The 14,512-nt window shown below is 43.1% G+C and overlaps 1 protein-coding gene across 1 annotated transcript; it reads right to left on the reverse strand.

The window, feature by feature from the left end:
* Positions 1-356: 356 nt before the first annotated feature.
* Positions 357-11,697, reverse strand: Crhbp (corticotropin releasing hormone binding protein). The gene is made up of 7 exons (XM_004870173.4): positions 11,500-11,697; positions 11,046-11,139; positions 10,696-10,853; positions 9,448-9,658; positions 7,196-7,344; positions 3,452-3,569; positions 357-1,079 (listed from the first exon to the last, which is right to left on the reverse strand). Exons 1-7 carry the CDS (start codon positions 11,578-11,580, stop codon positions 922-924), a joined length of 969 nt encoding a protein of 322 aa, XP_004870230.1. The 5' UTR covers positions 11,581-11,697; the 3' UTR covers positions 357-921.
* Positions 11,698-14,512: the final 2,815 nt, after the last annotated feature.

A 14,512-nucleotide genomic window follows, 5' to 3' on the forward strand; every position in this document is an offset into this window, starting at 1 on the left:
ACAAACATATGCAGTACTAAGACAAAGAACTATCTCCTCCATCCACCCACCCACACCCACACCCCCATCCATGGAAAAATTGTCTTCTACGAAACCAGTCCTAGCTGCCAAAAAGGTTGAGGTCCTCAATCTGGTGGGACACAGATGTCCACCCCCAGCTTCCCTGCAAGGACCAAGAGTTTGTGCCACTCATACAGACACTGTGAATCTCCCTCTATGCCACAGATTTCTATCTAATGGCCCAGAGTTCCAGTAACTCTAAGAAACCCAAGACTCGGTTCTGCATCACATGGGAACATTATCTTCAGAGAGCAATAAAGGACAAGACCACTCAGGAAAGCAAATAAAGCACAATGTTGAGGTACCAACATTCTGAATATATTTATTCACATTTATATTTGTGGATGGAATGTTTTTTCCATGCTACAAAGTTTTGTTAAAAACATGTATTACAAATAATAGTTACAGCTTCTACCTATTGTAAACAGGATTATAAACAAAAAATAAACAGACACAACTCCTTTGGTGTACACAAGACTTTGAAATTTTTTCTGGAATAAAACTATGAGTGCCACCATTTTCCTTTCTTTGTAGTATTTTCCCTTGAGGTGTCAATGTTCATTGCCCATTGCTTTATGCCTGTCTTACCAGTTCAGGTTTGCAACACACCAAAGAACTATAGACATTTCCAATTAAAACGCGTTATTTACCACATGGGGTTCATTTTCTGCCATGTGTCATAAATATATTACAAACAAAAAGGAAGCAATGTACAAAACTTAATGTGTGTGTGTGTGTGTGTTCACAGCTGGGAATACTGACTGTTATGAAAGGCTTTTCACTAGCTGGTCATGAGAATTATGTACAATAAGCTTTGAGAATACTCTTAGCTAGCAGCACGGTGGGTGTGGAGCAGGTTATTCAAAGACTGGACAGGCAGAATTCTGGGATGCTGTTTCTGGCTGGGTTCCCCAGTTCATACGGTTCCAACTGGCGATATTCAAACGTCACGCGATTGACATGCTTTCCGCTAGAGACCATGCGCACCACAGAGTTGTCACAGCCAATTTTCATCTGGGCTATAATTGATGGAAAAAGTAAGCTTCTCAGCAAGTTAGAGCCACACAAACCACTGCCATTGCCTTGCTAGTTTAAACTCAAGGAAAGCAAGGGGATGTGACATGCTTTGGGTTTTGTTATTATAATATATAATTAATTCTAGAATCAAGAAATTGAACTTAGTTTTTCTTCTCCAGTGAGAACTGAGCATAAGACAAATAAATCTGAATGGAAAGAGGCAAGGGGACATTGCCCAGCCTTTTTCCTGTTCTCCTGCCTGCAAAGATGAGGTGGTAAAGGGAGCAGAGATGATTGGTCAGCCCTGCACCTGTGCTCTGCTTCAGTGCTCATGTTGGGGACAGCACTGTTCTCTAGGGACGGGTTGGAAATTTTCAGGGCATTTTTTGTTTGTCAGGATATCTGGGTTTCTAAGTGGCATTTAATGGGCAAGGGCTACAGGTCAGAGTACACCGCTTTCTGTTTATGTAGACGAAATTATCTGTTCATTATTTTCTGAATCTAGGAAATAATTTTTCTTTACACATAAAAAATTCACTTTCATGGTAAAGGCTTACACTGAATATAGTAGTCTCTGTCCTATGGTCCACCTGCACCTTTTTGCTCTCATTTTTTCGAGTACTCCTCATATGGAATAGCTTCTAATACTTCTACTCGTCTTACATCCAATATTTTCATTATCTGGATAAGCACCTGACAACTGTTATTTCCTCATGCTCGTCTGTCTGAGCAGTTACATATAGAAAGTCATAGTATTTTTATTAAAAAGTACATTCCTTTTACTTCTCCAGCCTCAAACCAGTTTCTGAGCCAAGATTTATCTGCCCTATAATACTCCTTTCTGCTGTTTTAATTTTCTGTCTTTTCCCTTCATTCTACAAGTCATTTCTAAATTCTAAGACACATCAGCATCATCTTATAACACAAGTACCTCACAAACATGTATCTGGGCTAAAATGAAATAAAACAATTCAAGAATGTTAATCTGAAAACATAATAAATATAATCCTTATAATTGTTTTAATATAAGAACAAGGGAGCCTAGGTTAACTTCTTCTAGGTGGGACAAATTTATCTTTCTTTAAACAATTCAGAAGAGGATCAATTAGGATCAAAAATCCAGTCTTCAGCAAAATGGGCTTTTAGAAACTTTTTGCTTTTACTTTGATAGGAAAGCTTGGGCCCAGTCCTGCCTGAAATCTCATCTGAAACCTCTTTCTTGCAGAAGTACCAGGGAGGGCGGAGTACACGCCAGGGTTAGTGCTTATCTGTGTGTATCAATTCCATTTCAGAGATGTTTTGTGTATCAAGGTTCTAGAATTAGCTCAAAGAGAGAAAAGATTGTTGGGTTGATCTGGTTTTAATTAAAATGAGCCACAGCTGATCAACATGCCTGTCTCCTTTGCAATTTCATTACCTACAGTGGGTGAAGGGTCTGTGGTGGCAGGAGAGGAAGGGACTAGGTAATAATTAACTATGAGATTTGAGTTCTTTGTCTTCTATTTTACTTTTGTCTTTTTGAAGATAACCAGACGCCTGCACCTGAAGTACAGGTATGGGAGTGACCCTTACAGGAATGTTCTATGCGGTCCACAAACACACTTAATGAGGTTGGTTATGGGGTCAGTGATTCCCACCCCTCCTCACCCCACCTCAGCATAATCACATGGAAAATCCTCACTGGCCCCTGACAAAGAAGACCTTTGGCAGTTGTGTCCTAAGCCAGTTTTTTAATATTGGTCACCACTTTTAGATCTCAGAATTAACATCTGGATCACCATGGCCTCTGCTAGAAGTTGAGGACAGTCAGCTGTTCAGAGAAGTTCTAATAAATCTTACCACTTTGTGGTTTCATTACTATGAATAATGCATACACGTACAACACGTACGGAAAACTTATTTAGTTATTACTTCATTATATTCCTATTAATCTATGATACTGAAAAACATTAGTTTTTCAGCTAGCAAACAAATCGCGTAGTCTCCAGAGGATAAAAGCAGGATAGATGGAATGAAAAGCTTGTCTTTTTCATTTAACACCAACCCTAAATATACATCTACATTGCTTCATAGTTTTTTCTCAATGTTGGATTTTTTTTTTTTTTTTTGGTACCAGGGATTGAACTTGGGACTTTGAGCTTGTGAGGCACACGCTGGAACCACTGAGCTAAATCCCCAGCCCAATGTCGGATATTTTGATAACAGATTCTGACCCTGTACATAGACTCAAATGTAGAATTCTCCTACTGGCTTCACATATAAAATGGAAGTTTTTCCTGGCAGAACTCACTTTCTAATGTATTAAAAACAAGGAGTGTTTTATGTAAAGAAATACTCTTGATAGGTACACAAGTACAACTGAAAAGTGTCTCACCAGGGCCATGAAAGGGGTAGCAGAGATCAGCTAAAGGCATCATCTTGGAAGGGTCCAGGCCAGTTCCTCCCAGCAGCTCCACGAAGTCTCCTTTTCCCCCGCAGCCTGCTGAGGGTTTCTAAGAGAACAAAGCAGCAGAGTAAGACACATTTAAACCAAGACAAAAGTCAACCCATTTGCCCAATGGTAGAAGGGGAAATTTACTTATCAGCCCTCAACATCCTGGCAGTGCCAATGAATTTAACATCTAGAATTCTGGAAATTAAAAAGCTTTTAAAAAGGAAACAATCATAGGAATTGCTTTCCTAAAGCAGTCGAGTAATCATTTTTTTAAAAAAATTATGCTCATATTAAAAAAAATTTAAGCTCAAGGGCTGGAATGATGAAACAGAAATCTATACACTTGATATAAGATGTATGAGAGAGACCTGAATATGCTTTGCTTTTGAATCTCTTGGATGTACATTCTCAATAATTTGAATTTCTTAATGCATGCAGACAGAGCTAAATGAAGCCAACTATCTGCATTTTATACAGAGAGCTTCTGTACTGGGTGTCCCTTTAATTTACCTCTTCTCCTCTTCTTTATAAAGGACTTTCTCTGCTGTTTGAAACAATGATTTCTACCAGTAAAGATTTAGGTTAATTTGAGTAGACTTTAAAAAGTATAAAACTCTGGTTTGGAGCCCAAGTTAGCTAGACTTACCATCATCTTTCTCTGTTCAACTAAAGCAAAGTTATTTTAGGCTACTCAATTTTAGTATATGTGCTGTCGAGGCGAGCACATCAAACTACTTAAAAGAAGACTTGATTCTAAGCCTGCATGTGATCCTCTGTTGCTACTTTTTCTGTTTCCCTTAGTCCTTTCCAGTCTTGTCCACAGCAATTCCTGTGCCTCAGTTTTCCACAGAAAAAGCAGCCACCATTACCCACTGGTGATGCCCTTGGGGCCCCTTCTGTGACCAGGGCTGAATCACAGGCAGTGACACACAGGGCTGTGGTCAGAAAGACCCCAAGTTTCACTTACTGCTCTGTCTTGAAATTCTTAATAAATTTTTAATAAGGCCCCCTGAATTTTTGCTTTGTACCACTCCCATAATTCGTGTCACCAGTTTTTCCTGCCATCTTTTTCTCATTGAAGCATAATTGAGAGACCTATGGAGAGTGGCAGGTGCCAGAAGAGAACTACATAAACCCTAACACATAGGAACCAAACTCTAAACCCAAGAACTTTAGGCCAGGGATTTAGCTCAGTGGCATCATGCCTGCCTCATAAGCACAAGGTCCTGAGTTTGATCCTTAGTACTGGAAAAAAATAAAATAAATAAATAAATAAAAAAGAAAACCAATAACTTTAAACACATGAGAACTTACGTAAGCGCACAGTCAGACAGACACTGAGCTAGAGCTAAACTACAAATTAGAAAAACAATAGAATGGCAACTGTTTGGCAAATGAAGGCAGGCAAGAGGGGATATCTATTTTTAAAGGTCCTACTCTGTGCAAGGTTCTATGCGTACTTATCCATAATTTCATCAAATGATGAAACATTTAATTAGCTTCACTGTGCAAAAGGCTTCATGTTTGTGAATTGAGAGTTAAAGAAGCTATTTGGGGATGAAGGGGGAAAAAGTACTTAATTGACTTTCCCTTGAGTAGATGATGTCCAAGGGGAATATCTCTAAAGACTGAAGTTTCCACTTGGTTCCTTAGGTTCCAAATGTTATCAGGTAGTATTGAAGGGAAACAGCAGGCTTGAGAGAAAGAAATGGGAAATGAAGTTGGGAAAAAGTAGACACTAAAATAAAGGGACAAAAATGAACAAGGAAACTGGGTGCACCTATTCCTTGGTGTTCAATGACATCTCCCTCCCCTTTGGAAACCCCTCAGGTTTTCTTATAAACAGTGGCAAAACCCAGCTGTGTAGGGACCTCTCTGCGGTTCTACTCTTCAGTGGCAATCCCCTAGATATTTCTGTTGGGCTTCTAAGGCATGATCATCTCCCCCTAGACTACAGCAATGTGCCACTGAGTACCTGGACTCGTGTGCCACATGTAAAGTCCCCACCCTGCTCAGTGTGCAAAACCAAACTCTTCCTTGGTGGAACTCACTTTTCAGTACATAAGAAGTCTGGAGTGTTTAAGGATAGGTACAGTAATAATGATCATCAGAGAGACATATCTGGGGCCATGGAAGGAGAGCATGGTTTGAGAGCCCATCCATTTATCATGCGGAAGCCAAGTGAGCTTAGACAGTACCTTGGTCACATAACCACTTACCTGACCCCTTCACCGTTTCCCACCAGACTTAAAAACAGGGACAGCAGAGCGCTCTCACCCGGCCCATCTTCCTAAGCTTCTCACTCCCACCCATGCCTTGCCTTCTTCCCATTTCTGGAACCCAGCAAGTCCACTGTACCCTCCGTTTCCTGTTCTTCCCATGGTCCTGGTTGCTTCTGATCTGTCACTCAGGTTCTCTCTTTCCTCAACACCTTAGCCCAGGTGGTTCTTCCCTTGACCCCCCACCCCCACCAACACATTGCCAGTCATTCTATCAAACCATTCTGCTGGGTCTTCTGTATAGCACTTAGCACTGCTTGAAATACATGGCCATTTTGTCTGGCCCATCCCATTAGAATGCACACTGTCAGGGACAGGATCCATCTGGCTGGCTGCTCATTTCCAGTGTCTAAAATGGTCCCTTACATACAGGAAGCACTGAAAAAAATCCTTTAAAGTAATAGATCCCTAGAACACTATAGACTCTCAATTGTCAAGGAGAAATCCCAAATTTTTTTCTTGTAGACTCAATACCTAAAGGACAAATCTCCCAGTCTGCTGGGAGACATGTCCCATCTTCTAGGTTTTACATCAAGAATGACATGAGAAATATCAGCCTGTACCAAAGACATTCAAAGTCATCCTCATCAAAGGATTAGTCTTATACCAAGGTAAGCATAAGCTTATTTAGGACTAGAAGAAATTGGATATACTTTCTTGTCTCCATCATGGTCCTGTTTATTTGACTTTCACTAAAATCTGATCAGGAACTATGACCACATTTGATACCAGCAAATACACAAGTTATCTTAGCCTAGGCAGATGAACAAGAAAAAGGAAATGAGGATGACTCATGGGAAAGGCGCTACCATGCCAGTGAATGTGTTCAAGTCCTGCATTCATTTTAAGGTTATTCAGAAGCTCATTTAAAACCAAATTGATAGGGATTCTCAACAAATATGTTTGAGGTAAAATGTATTAAATGAAATGTAGTGCCAAATCTCCAAAACTTTATTGCCTTTTGCAATATAAAAACACCCAATCTCACATTTTATGTTGCAGATAACATCCCTTCCTACCATAGTTCTGTCCATGAGATACTTGCTTCGTGTCAAGATTCCAATAATCAGAAAAGCAGCTGTGTAGATGACTCATGCTGGGTTCTGCTAGGAGAGAATTTTATAAAAGACGCAAGTACAAGAGAGTTCAATTGTAATTACATACCACAACTTTACCCACTGAAAGCATTCCTTACATCACAAGGAAAGTGTGGAAGCAGTCAGAATGGGCACCTGAGTGTGTGATTCGAAGTATAACTGAAATAGCAGGGAATTGGTAAAAAGCAGTCAGGAAAAGCGCACACACACGTGGGAGCTAAAATCCCAAGGAACCTGCTCTGCCAGTTTGCACCTGCTGTGCTAAAGCTGTGGCCTCACCAAATGCTCAGGAAGCAAGTGGCACTCACTTTTAACTGAAGACTGTGCACATGTCCCAGGGTGAGATCCGATATTTTGATCACCACTGGATAAATGATGGAGAAGCTGCAGTTCCGATGCTGTTGAGGAACCACCAGGGTGAACCTTCCATTTGGGGTCTGAGAGATGACGTTGCAAGCTTGGCAGAAATAAAGAGGTTGCATTTGCATTATTAGGTTTAATGGGGTTTTATAGAAATTTATTGTATCCTTATTTTAGCTTACTGTTCATAGTCTGGGGGGAAGAGAATATATACCTCAATGACAATTACAAGAAAGGAAGGAATTGGGGAATAAAAAACCACGAGAAGGCCCCAAGTCTTCTGACCTTCGTCTCCAGGGTTTACCTTATTTATAACATCACAAGACATGAATCATTAGCTAGAAAGCAACCCTAGCTGGTAGTTGACCTAGGAACACATCTTTTATTGAGGGTCTGTATTCAAGCCAGGAATCTGGACAGTCAAGGCTTAAGATGAGTCCAGAACTCAAACTCTGTCTAACTGGGCATGGTGATGCAGGCCTGTAATCACAGCATGTGGGAGGCTGAGGCAGAAGGGCTGCCACTAGTTTGAGGCCAGCCTGGGCTGCATACTGAGTTTAAGACCAGACTGAATTATGTAGTGAGACTCTGCCTCAAAAACAAACAAACAAACAAAAAAATTGTCTGAAGTCTTCACTCAGAATTTGATCCATAATGTTATTTTTAAAATAATAAAGCAAACAATTTTATGTATTTTATAATATGACACAATCGATTGAGTAAAAAGACAGGATACTTAAATTTGATAAATGTACATTCAGTGTTGATTGATGTTGACTAAAAGATAAATTTTTAATGCTGACTCTCAAGAATCTGAAATTTTTAATATCGTACATCTACACTTAAAATATATTTATCCTTCTAGCTAAGAAACAGAAATATCAAAATTTGCATTTTTATGACTATGGATCTAAAAATTCTGATTGATCAGGACAGATCAGACCTACCTCTTGCCTCTTTCTTTTATTTTTAATTACACTTACTTTCAAAAAAGAACTGAAGGGCTGGGGCTTTAGCTCAGTGGTTCCGCCGCCTGCCTCGCAAGCGCAAGGACCTGAGTTCGATCCCCGGTACCAAAAAAACAAAAACAAATAAACAAACAAAAAAAAGAACTCAAATTCCTTGATAATCCTAGAAGGCTTCTTCTGACTTCTTACCAAACAAAATTCGGGCCAGACATTTCATTTAATCTCCTAGGAGCATTCTGCTTCAGTCTTCAGAAACAGCTCTTTTGGAGAGATCCTTTTAAAAGTTCTTTTTTTAAAAGTGGAAATCAGATTAGTAGTATATTATCCTTTGACAGATGAGGCCCTGTTCTTCAACTACATGAAGTATTAGTATTAATACTACTATTATATGCTACCTAAAATGAATGATATGCTTTCTTTTTCTGATTTTTAGAAAGATTTGTGTTTTTTCTTAATGGAGAAAAATAAGCAGATGAATGAACTCATTCTGATTAAAATAGTGTGTGTTTTATACTCTGGGAGGCTGAGGCAAGATCACAAGTTCAAGGCCAGTTTGGTCAATTGAGCTACTTAGTGGTACTCTGTCACAAACTAAAACATGAAAAGGGCTGGGATGTAGCTCAGTCTGAAGGCTTGGGCTCAACTCCCAGTACCACCAAAAAAAAAAAAAAGCACATGCTTTAGGCCTGGGCTGCACAGCTTGATAGCATAATCTCCACATGTCTCCATCAGAAAAGAACTAGATTAGGTAGTGGGGTTGGCATCAGAGCACAGCACAAAGGGATTCTGATCCAATCCTCTGCTCAGAACATGGCCTTTGACACGCAGCCCGCCAGCCTTTGCCTCCGTAGCTAGTTCTATGGCCACAACTTCATTTCTGAGCCTCCAAGTTTATCCTAGATCAGTAAAATGACTTGGGAGATTAAAGTTTCCTCCCTGAATGCATTACAGTAACTTAGGATATCAGAAGAAGACTTTGGGGAAAAAATAGAATTATAGCCACCATAAACTAGTTTACTATTCTACCCTGGACAGTAAATTAAACACCACAATTTGTTTTCCTAATAACAAACAGACAATATCATTTGGGTCACATCTAATTATAAATGAATTTTCATTCAAATAATTTCTCAGCTCAAATTCCCTTAGTCTGTGGTGTAATATCACCATTGCAAAGGAGATTTGATCCCTGAATCCTGTCCTTTGATTGAGAAAGCAGGGAGGTCACTTACGAAAGAGGTTGGGATCTGTCTTTATGGTTAATGTGAATCCATTTCCTGGTTCATGGACCCGGAAGAATATCATGGCCACATTCTGAGAGGATCTGATGCTGCCTCTGCTGAAACCACTCTCACAGAAGTCTATGTAGCGATCGGTGGTGGGGAGAGGATGATCCTGGGAACTGGGGAATTTCTCCCCCTTGAGGATCCAGCCATCAAATACCTTCCAAAAAGTAAAAAATAAAACTACAAATAATACAGACATAGGTGGTCACTCTCACGAGCTTCTGAAATCACGGGTGTGTTGAACAGGGGGAAAGGTGTCGGGCACTGGGCCTTGGGCTGGAGGTGAGGAGTTGACAGCCCACACTTCCCCATCCACTCGCCTTTCATCTCTAGTACTTTGGCTGTCAGGTTGCAAGTAACACTTTTTCTGTTATGCTGACAAAATCAGTGAACTTTTTTACACTTATTCTCCATATCCTATCTTCAGAAGAATTCAACCTTAGCATAATTTGGGCTTCATTCAGCTCCTTTCCTCTAGTCACTGGAATGTGAACAACATAGGAGTTGGATAAAGGGTCGGAGTCAATTGACTTTGTTCTCAAAATCACCACGGGTGTCCAGTTTAATGAGTCCAAGCTAGACCACATTAGACAAATGACCAAACCATACGAATTATCTCCAATATGTTTGACAGCTTCCAAAACAGCTCTGCCTTGGGGGTTCCAATCCTGTTTAGGATGGACAGGAGGGCGCCCAAGGTGACCCGTTAGCCTTCTGCAGGAGAGTGGCGGGGGGGGGGGGGGTGCTGTGAGGTCGGGGTCTTGTCCTTCCCTCACTATCAGCGTAACCCTAGCAGCCAGTGCCCCAGGGTTCCCGCAGGCTGTGAAGACACCCCCCTGCACCCTGGGAACATCCCGCGAGTGTGGAACAGCACGGCTGGCGCAGGGACTGGGGCAGTCTCAGTACTGTACCCCGGCTCCCTCGGTGGACTCCAGAGCTCCCGCGAGCGCCTTTTCATGGTATTTTATCAGCCCCAGATTCCACCACAGGAGATCGCTTCGCAAGTTCCAGCATTTGGAAGTCCCAGAGGCACCGGCCCCACACGCTGTGGTGAGGTCTTCCATGGGGTCGCGTGCTGGAGCATCCACGGAGGGTGTCATCCAGAGTGGGGACGCAGAACCTCAGCCCTCTCCAGCCCCCCCACACCCCGCCTGCTCCCCGCTCACTCGGACGTCTCGCGGGCAAGCGCCTCACCTTCAAGAGGTCCCCGCGCGCGCAGTCGATGGACACCAGGTCGAAGTGGATGGAGAGCAGCTCCTCCGGCTCGCCGATAAAGAAGGCGGCGCAGTGCAGCTGCGGCCGAGCCGCGGTGAAGGTGAACTGTCCCGTCAGGCTCAGCATGTCCAGGCACCCTAGGGACGGGAGCGGGGGTCGAGGTGCTGTGCTCCCCGAGCCCCGCTCCGGCTCGGCTCTGCAGCCCCGGCTTCCGCGCCCTGGGCTCGCGTCCTCTCCCCGAAGGAGGGGACGGAGCTGCGTCCCAAGGTCCCGGCCACCCCACCACCCCGCCACCCCAGACCCGAGGGACCTCAGGAACCTCCACTCACGCAGCGTGCGGCTGTACGGCTGCTCCCCAGCCAGGTCCCTCTTCGGGCTGGCACCGAGGAGCAGGAAAGGGTCGTAGTCCGCGGCTTCTTGAAGCTGGCAAGAAAAATGGATCAGTCCGGAAAGTTGGAGGCATAGATAGGAAAGTGAACCAGGAGCCGGGCAAAGAGAACGGAGAGGAAATTAGTGTCCCCAGGGTGTCAGGAGACGCCTGGAAGGTCCCTGAGCCTTTCTGCCACTCCAGGACCCCCCCCGGGGGGGGGGCGAAGGAAGGCTGTCACCCGGGATGCCCAGAGGAAGGGAGAAGCAAGTCTGGGAAGGCAAAGCCGGGGGAAGGACCCGGCAGAGACAAAGGAAAAAGCTAACCCCATCAGAGGCTGCTAGCAGAGGCAGCCCACTTGCAGCCTGGCCACCCTTATAAGAAGGGTGTGGCAGGTCAGCCCGGGGATGGCTCACCTCTAGGTACCTGCCATTCCCTCTCAGAGCCGCCAGGAAGATAAGAATGAAGTGCCACTGGAGTTTGAGGTTGGGTGGCATGCTGACCTTCCTTCCCCGTGGCCCGTGCCAGATCTGGGCTCTTCTTCCGGCACCTGCACCTAGGCTGAGAGCCAGAAGCTGGTAGGGTCGCTTTGCTGGGTCTCTTTTATAGAGCAGTAGGGAGGGGGGACTCTGCCCCTTCACCAGAAGGAGCTTAGTTACCATGGGTTACCCTGTCTCAGTGACAAAGTACGTGGTGATGACGAGGGTCCAGCTCTCAGTCACAAATTTTCAGCGTGGCCCCGCATTATTCACCAAGAATGATTTCAGTTCCTACAACTTAGTGAACTAAAAGCGTAGGAGAAAGAATAAGGCAGGGACAAAGACTAAGGGAGGACATTTTACTTGACCTGCCAAAAGCTACATTGTACTCTCCTGTGGACATTCTGGGAATTTTTAATCTTGCAAAGCAAAGTGACAGTTACATACATGCATGAAATACCCAAACATTGTCCTGCAGCCTTGTCACATAACCTTGAGGGGAATCACGCTGGAAATTGTCAATGTAGTACTCATGCAGTTGCTCTCGGTAAATAACTTGAAGCAATTTCAACTCCAAAACTTCTACAGAAATCCGAGTCTGATTTTGCAGAATGTTGCAGTAATGCAATTACAAGCTTTCTCCCTATCCCTTAATCTTTGCTTTACCTTGGTCCCATTTCTTTTAAGCATTTCCTTACAGAAAGCTGACTTTCAGTGGTGTCTGTGGACTCCAGATGACTTGGGTGATCATTCCACATACACATCTGGACAGGCAGATGAAGTTAGGTCCATCTGAACCACAAAGAGTACCACCTACTCCAAGCAGGCAAACACGTGGAGTACTGTGACACTCTGGTAGCAAGAACTGCAGAGAAGCTTTATGATCATTGCTGATGAGCAAACTTGTGAGCTGAATCCACTGGCTCAGGGATCCAGGCATGAGTAAAGTACAGGCTGATCTCTGGTGATGAAGAGAGAAGAGCATCGCTTCTGCTTTGGGTCAAGAACTGTGGGAAACAGGAAGATGCTCAGCTTTTGGCTTTCCTATCCCCTGCCCGATATAGGTGCTAAGCATTGTTCTTAAAATTATCACACAGAACTGGGCCACATTACAGGGTTTTAATGGAAGAAAATAGTTATATTTTGAGTTTTTAGATACTCGAAGTCAACAGTGATTTGCCTAATGGTGTCAGAACTTGATATTTTCAAATTCAAGATAATTCTGAGCTCTGCAGGGGGTGCACATAGTTGTTTAATCAGGAGGTCTTCCACCAACTTTGTAAACAGTCCTCAGAAGAGGACGAAAAGGTCAAACAATGGCCACCACATCCTTCTGCCCAACCCAGCAACTGTTTAGATGTCTGAATTTTAGAAAAAGTACAAAGAAACCTGAGAGGAAGAAAAGAGAAAAACAAATGGCTTCGCTTACTTGCTTGGCCCGAATATGTCAGTTGTCTTCAGGTCTATCTCCCACCCTGTTTGTGCCCAGAGCACATGAGCCCTCCCTGCCATCATCAGCTTCTCCTCGCCTTGGCAATGGGCAACCTGCAGCCCAGCCCAGCACTTGGAGACCTCTGTTTCCCTTCTCTGGGAGTCTGGTATCTCGGGTCATCCCAGCCCAGGGCTGCTTATTAGTACTACCAAGGAGGCTGTTCTCCAACCTGCCCTTCACTCATACACACAAACCCAGCACACAGACAGCAACTATGTCCCCAGTGTGTTTCATGATGCTCCTTTCTGGGGTACCACACACAACCAGAGCTGGGATGAACGAGGGCAGACATAAGACTGGCAGGTAGTGTCTGACCTTCCGTAGGAATACACAAGTGGAGCATAACATGAGCTTCACTCCACCATATCCTGTGGGGAAATCCAGATGGTGTATGTACCAGCTTGGCAAATATCTACTAAGCCAGTAGAAACTTTTTTTTTTTTTTTAAAAGAATTTTTTTTCTTTGGTACCAGGAATCAAACTCGGGCCCTTGCGCTTGCAAGGCAAGTGCTGGAACCACTGAGCTAAATCCCTGGCCCTTTTTTTTTTTTTTTTTAATTAAGAATTGTTCAAGGATACACACTAGAACCCATGGAGAAAAACTAAAACTAAAGAATTTGTAGACAAAGAGAAGCCAGGTGGCCATTTCCATGAGCAAAAGAATTGAACATGGGCTTGGGAGGAGTTGCAATGCAAGAGGAATTTGGATTAGACAGAGAAAAGGTTTCTGGATAACAAACATGCCTATGTTTGAAGACTAGGGATAAAGTGCTTTCATAGATTGAAAATAATTAGCTTAATATTTGAAAGTTGCTTTGTTCAACCAAATTAACTGGGAATTTTGTTGTTTTTCTTTTCTTTTCTTTTTTGACATCTGTTCTGGATAAACTCAGAATCCCCAAGCGTACTAATTAGAGATTATCGATAAAAATTATCTATGTCCATTCCCTGAAAATATTTTTCTTTTTCTCCATACTTTTCTACATAGCTTCTCCAGGGTTAAGTATTCTATAATCCCTAGTAGGTGTTTTTTAGGTTTTTGATCTATTGTTGGGCAGAGTTAAGATTTTCTTCTTAGGTACAATTATGATGTTTTTTTCTTTCACAAAGCCTTAGAGCAAGTTGTCACCTGAAGGTCAAGGTGGCCACACAATATCAGATCCAGACTCAATCAGTGAACATGGGAGGAGGGGAGACAACATTTGAAATTGTGCCAAGACTGAAAAGCTACACAGACAACATATAAGTAGCATATAGAGAGACTTGTCACCCTGAAGACATGTTCTGAAGTGTCCTTGTGATAACCAAGAGTGAACTGGTGGAGTCTCTGCCGCAGCACATGCATGGAGGTGCCAGTGTCACCAAACCTCCGATCTCTTCCTATTTCAGGGTCCTGTGACCCACTAAGCATTCCCCACTTGTACTCTTTTGTTTCTCTCATTGAATATCACCAATACA

This window comes from Heterocephalus glaber, unplaced genomic scaffold, assembly GCF_053883595.1.
Source record: "Heterocephalus glaber isolate CG9 unplaced genomic scaffold, H.glaber_assembly_v1.0 deba00001757, whole genome shotgun sequence".
NCBI lineage: Eukaryota > Metazoa > Chordata > Mammalia > Rodentia > Bathyergidae > Heterocephalus > Heterocephalus glaber.

Coding starts and splice junctions, on each gene's coding strand:
- Crhbp (XM_004870173.4), bottom strand. CDS start 11,580: ATGCCACCCAACCTCAAACTCCAGTGGCACTTCATTCTTATCTTCCTG. Junction 11,140..11,499: donor GGAATGGCAGGTACCTAGAG/GTGAGCCATCCC, acceptor TTTTCTTGCCAG/CTTCAAGAAGCCGCGGACTA. Junction 9,659..10,695: donor CGCGCGGGGACCTCTTGAAG/GTGAGGCGCTTG, acceptor ACTTTTTGGAAG/GTATTTGATGGCTGGATCCT.